General features: G+C 42.4%; 1 protein-coding gene across 1 annotated transcript in view; it reads left to right on the top strand.

Annotated features, from left to right (window-relative positions):
• The first annotated feature begins 343 nt into the window (after positions 1-343).
• PRIMA1 (proline rich membrane anchor 1) overlaps positions 344-5,988 on the top strand; it is a 56,632-nt gene continuing 50,987 nt past the window's right edge. The window contains exons 1-2 of the mRNA XM_010584019.1: positions 344-423; positions 1,029-1,128. Coding sequence (XP_010582321.1) covers positions 344-423; positions 1,029-1,128 — 180 coding nt within the window. The remainder of the gene's footprint in view (positions 424-1,028; positions 1,129-5,988) is intronic.

The following is a 5,988-nucleotide window of genomic DNA, read 5'->3' as shown; positions in this document are numbered from 1 at the left end:
CTCATACCTAACTCAAAAACATAGCACAGTACCAGCTACTAGGAAGACAATTAACTCTATCCCAGCTGAAACCAGGACATGAGCTCTGCTGCCAGTGGTGTCTTTGTGATAGTCCCCCACTAGCTATGACTAATAACCGATCAATAGCTCTTGTTATGAGACAGATGGGCCCATTACAATCTGACCTGCTTGGAGTCTGGCTCTTAACTCTTAACCTTGGCTGTTATAAAATATTCACCAAAATTCTCTGTTAGACATTGGCACAACCTCATATTTCTTTCCCTGCCATTAACAAATGTCACACATTCATCAGTGGCATGAATTACCACATCACCTCACCACAATGGATGCCACATTTGTTGAATGTATTGTTAAAGAAACAGTAGAATGGCTCTTTACCAAAATCCACTGTGGAGCTTACGGGTAAGTGAAGAGAAACAAAAATAACTTGGGGTGTGTTTCTACGAGTGCTTTTTTACAACAATTAATAACACCTTCGTGATTTCCTCTTGAAACCAGGGCCAGACACAATTCACCCTGAAGAAGTCTGGCAGAGTTTAGTCATGTTTTGCTAAACAGCAAAGGGCCTCCACATTGCCCACCCAAAGGAGCGTAGGTTTGCGTATTTGCTGCAGCCTGGAGTGCCCTTGGTAAGGGATCTCTGCAGAGGAGGCTACGAACCCTTCCGAAGGGACAGAGGTAGTACTCTAAGTGATGGTAAGGGGACGGTGCTCACTGGTGGGAGGAGTTCTCTGGGGCACACAGTTTATATGCACATTCAAACCATAGTTGTACATGTACCACAGTGATTCAAACCTGAAACTCCTTTTACTTCAGCCATCCACACAAGGACACACTCCTGCTCTTCCCTGTGTACAGGCTACACCTCACTTCGACATCCAAGCATCTCCACGTCTTCCTGATGGGGCTTGCAGAGTAGATGGGATGGGGAAAAGTGAATGACAACATGGCACACACATCTCAAAAAAAACTCATTGTTATAAAGTTACTTTCTTTTCCCTTTTCAGTGACTGTCCATATGTGCATATACACATGGGTAACTCTCTCCTTCCGCCCCGCACGTGGATATTCCTCTCAGAGCCCCTTGCACTGTGGGATAATCCTCAGGTGAGAGAATGGCCCAGTGCGATTTTGCACAGGATTTTCACAGTCATTGCCCTCTCCGACAAGATGCATGTCTGGTGTGCACTAGCAGTAGAAGAACTGAGGGAGGCAGACCACCAAGAACAACCTTCCATCCTAAGTCTGTGCTCACACAGAGGTGAAGGCAGTGGCACGGTTGCTCAGTTCTTCAGAGAATACAGTCACTCCCTCCTTCTGTCATCCTGTGTTAACTGCTTGCTTGCCAAGTCGTCTGCTTGGCTTCCTGGGGCAGATTTCAATTTCTTCTGCTCACCTGTAACAGAAACAGCTATTGCCTGGAAATAAGTGAGTCCCTCACATCCATTCCCCCATACACAAATGTAGACAGAGAGGTGACATGTCAAAATGGAGGGACCGCTGCCATCGTGTTTCAAATGTATCCCAAATTGTACTGGATTTCCACGGTAAAGCAGATGAGGAATTCCTCCTGGAAATTTGCAACCAGTCCTGCCTTTTACACTGGATCTGCAAGGGACCCAAACAGAGTCCAAGAGTAAACGTGAAGGCAATGTTTTCACACTGTCTTCTACACATTCAAATAACAACTATTTAATCTTTTGTAAAGACAGGTGAAACCTAAGCAGCAATGAATATTGAGTGTAAAAGTGACATAGCACTTAAGAGATTCCTGCAACCTGCAGTTCACTCAGCATGTAGGGACTTCATTATAGTAGCCACAAGGGACTAAGAGTGTAATATCTGTAAGGAGAAGCAATGTGTTGTTTGAGCAATTGATAGAGCTGGAAAAAACAGACATATTTGGGACATACAAGCACTTCCTTACATCTGGGACTTTTCTGGACACTTTAATAACTAATCCCACGCATTTTACCTTTACATTTATAAACAAAGAACAGTGATACCGCTGAGCAATCCATTTGCTGAAGAGAACAATATGTGAGAAACTACTGAAAGTGAGTGAGCAGGAGGCTTGTTTATCACTGAACGCAGCATTTCAGAGCTAGAAAACTGAAAAGGCAAGAACACGCTTACATGATGTATAGCCGTAGCTTTTCTGGCCATGAATACAAATCTGCCATGTCCTCTAATTTCAGGTGCTGGAGCATGAGCTAAAGATTACATGATGCAGTTTCCCACGTTGGTCCTATTCACTCCTCACCTAAACTGACGTGGATCCATTGATTTTGATGAAGGTATTCCTGATCTATACCAAGGGAAAGGAAACAACCTGCCTTTGTTTTCCAGATGCAATGCAATAGCCCATATTTATCTGGGAGAAAACTTGAAGAGCACTTCCTGAAATTCAGACACTTTTAAAACTTAAAACCCACTTCTAAAATTTTATTAACTATTAAATTAATAGAAAAAAAATGAAAGAATCAGTGTTATAACAATTTGTTCTAGATGTGCTAAAAGTTGGGAATCTTTTCCCACACGCTGGAATTATCAAACAATTGAACGATGACGTCTTCCAAAAATCAAATCTGTTACTTGTATATGTAAATAAAATTAAGGGTCCTAGTGTTGTTCTGTATTCTTTAAAATAATTGGGATCATCAAGAAGAACTCTCTCCTCTCCCTGAGAATTGATGACAGTGATTGGAAAACTGCAAATTCCTCCACTGTTTCTGCTGCTGTGACCTTTGTTAATTTGTGATCTCCTAAAAACTTCCCAGTAAGGTGTGGATTCTAAACCCCAAACCAATAAATTTGCTTTCCACATGCTGAGAGCACTACTTTAGATATACGGACCAATAAAAATATCTTTAAAAGAATAGCAACAAAAGTATTTTCAGCGCAAGTCAAAGTGATGCTGTACATTTACCAGCCTGTTTATGGTATTCTAGACTCAAAACCAAAAATTAATCTGAGAGATGGTGCTTTCAGGCAGAAGGCTTTGAAATCTCAGTGCTGAAATGTTTTCTGTTTATGTTTTGGCTAGCGTTTCACCAGTTCGGACACTCTTCTTGAGTCCATTGACTCACATCCAGAAATGTCATTAGCAAAAACAGCTTAAGTGGATTCTTCTTAGGCCTGACTGACCACAAAGCCTGAGAAGTGGTCACCTTCGCTTCCTCTGCTGCTGGCTCCGGCTAAAAGCCCACTCTGAAGACATAGGGACAAATTCTGCCTGAAGCCAGACTGGTGAGTATCTATTGATTTTAGTGAAGTTTTGACAAGTCAACCTGGAAGAGAACCTTCTCCCGTGCCCTCTGAACACTTGAATACATGTTGTAAACTCAGTCTATACCGATAAACTAAATAGCCTCTTAGAGTCCATTATAACCATTATGGCTACTTAGATTAAAGGAGTACAGTAATATTTGTTTGTACAGCTAATCAGTGTTGCAGTCCTTACTAATGTTGCCTGAGTAGTTGCTGTATTGGAATGTTAATCATGATTGTTCTGATTATCCACAATTGTTTAAAAAAAAAACACAAAGTGAGCAAGATAAATACTATTTTTTGACAACAAAACCAAAGATGAAAGGGAGAAAGAGTAATGGTCATCATTCTATTGAGTGTTAATATTAATCTTAAATTTTTGAGAGACTGCTTGAATGATGCTGTTTCTGCAGTCTTTTTCTGAAAACAAACAAAACAATCTTTTCAAATAGCTTAAGTTATTATTTTGAGCTGTGACACTTACTCGCAAGGCACTTTTCACCTCCAGAGCACGGAGCCAGAGCATGGACCTGTGTTGATCACACCAGCAAAGTATCTGGCATTGCTTCCGATTTCTGTGATGTGCTAAATATGTCTTGGAGGACAGGACCCCATTATTGCCTCCACCACCAAACACACCGCAGCCTTCAGGTAGCTGGATTCGGCCATGTTGTTTTGACAGGCAGGGAACCTTGTGCAGGTAACTTTAAAAATGTGCCCAAGGTAGCAGAGGAACTCGTGGCTAGTAGTGGGACTACAACCCAAGAAATCCTGGTTCTGGTTCAGGGATCATAGCCCTAGCCAATATCCACCTCAACACTTCAGTAGTGTGACTGCTGCAGACAAATCATCACGTTCTTCCTCATACCAGTCCTGGTGCTACAAAACACTTAATGTGTTATTAAGCAAAACATATTTCAAGCCTGTCATTGATTCAGGGCCTGCAGTCTTACAAGCACCACATCATCTATCTTCCTTATAAGAGGGAAAAACTCCTGGACTCTATTTTCCCTCCACAGAAACTACAGAATAGAAGCCAATGCAATTAATGAAAAGCGCTGGTATCATGTGGACAAGAATAGGGCACAAATTCAGCCCTTTCTTCAGCCATTCAGTCTAATGGGAAATATGCCTGTGTGTGGACCACATGACTGGGGCCAAAGACTGGATTTAATATATCCACAGCCCAATCATTTCCCCAAGGGAACTGTCTATTACCAGTGCAAAACAGAAAAGATGCTGATTACCTGGGCCAAACTATGCTCTTGTTTGTGTCAGAACAATATCCCTGATTGCACTTGCTTCCGTGCGACTGAGGGTCCAGTTTGACTCTGTGTCCTCAGTTCCCTGGGTTGTCTTTGAAGCACAGGAACAACGCTTCGAGACAGCTACTTGGACAATTGCTAATGGCAGAAAAATCCACCGTTCTTCTGACATTAAGGCATTGTAAATACTGAAAGAAAAGAAATCTGTGTTGTATTTTTTTGGCGTACAATGCCTAAAGCCTTATCTCTCATTCTGTCAGGAACCAAGAACTATGTATACAGATGGTGCAATTTATTATGTTCTGTACTGTGACCAAGTGCTGAAATACCTTCAGGAAATCACCAGAAAGCCTGAAAAGCTTTGCTGTCCCTTGTGACTCCAGCTCACTAAAACTATAATTGAATGAGCACAATATATTAAGCACTGCGTGTTACGCAGTAGACTTACAGAAAAGGACGCCATCTTTTTCAGCATCATTACAGAAACTATATTTGCTGTACAATTACTGCCTATACCTGTGGTCATAACATCTCTGCCTCTCTGTATTCTGCCCTTACAAACCCCCCAAGATGGGGATTTACAAATAAATCTCTAGGCTCAATGAGTCTACCTCAACTCAGGTGTAACTCCTTTAAATTCCACTACGCCGTTCTCACTTGTAAGATGTTGCTGGGCCTGATAGTCCTAACATTTAAACCAATGTCTGTTGGGGCTGAAATGAATGGAGATAGGTTGGTGTAGCAGTGGTATGAAGAGAGTTTCAGCCCTCTATCAGCTGAGAGGTTAACGTATTTCCATTCCTGCTTCCCTGAGCAGATTTTTATGAAACTGATTATTAAACTTGGCTCAGTGGGTGCCAGAAGTACAAAGAAAAACTAAACTCGGTATCCTTAAACTCATTCATCTCTGGGTATGAAATATAAACCCTGGGCCCAACATTTTGTCCAAACCCGTTTGCTTACTGCATTCGAAACACTGAAAGCAGCACCCCCATGCCATGGACCCAACAGCAGACATTTATGGTCATCCTGATACCCACCAAGGCCAAGCTGCAGCAATGGCCACCATTCACAGAGCAACTGTTCTGCTCATTAACTGTTTCACTGGAAGCAAAACCATCTTCATCTTTGATTTTGAACTCTCCATCTTCGATTCTCTGCTGTTTCCTTTCTGTGGGGACGGGAAGGCCAGGCTGCGGCGCCTTGATATTGGGGGACGCTTTATCCGCTTCCCCGCAAGCACTGTTAAAACATTTCCGCGTGCTTTGTTACTACGTGGAAACACGAATGCCATGGAGCGTCCTCCTCATTGCAGCCTGGAGACACTGGGCTGGGGACGCAGACCGGACAACTCCCACCTGTCACAGGACGAGCCCTTGCATCGCTCCAGGGGGGAAAAAAAAATCAAATCAAATCAAATGAACCAAAAAAA

This window comes from Haliaeetus leucocephalus, unplaced genomic scaffold (genome assembly GCF_000737465.1).
Source record: "Haliaeetus leucocephalus isolate CR32 unplaced genomic scaffold, Haliaeetus_leucocephalus-4.0 Scaffold932, whole genome shotgun sequence".
In the NCBI taxonomy this organism is placed as follows: domain Eukaryota; kingdom Metazoa; phylum Chordata; class Aves; order Accipitriformes; family Accipitridae; genus Haliaeetus; species Haliaeetus leucocephalus.
The sequence above is the reverse complement of the archived record's forward strand: the minus strand, read 5'-3'. Positions and strand labels throughout refer to the sequence as shown.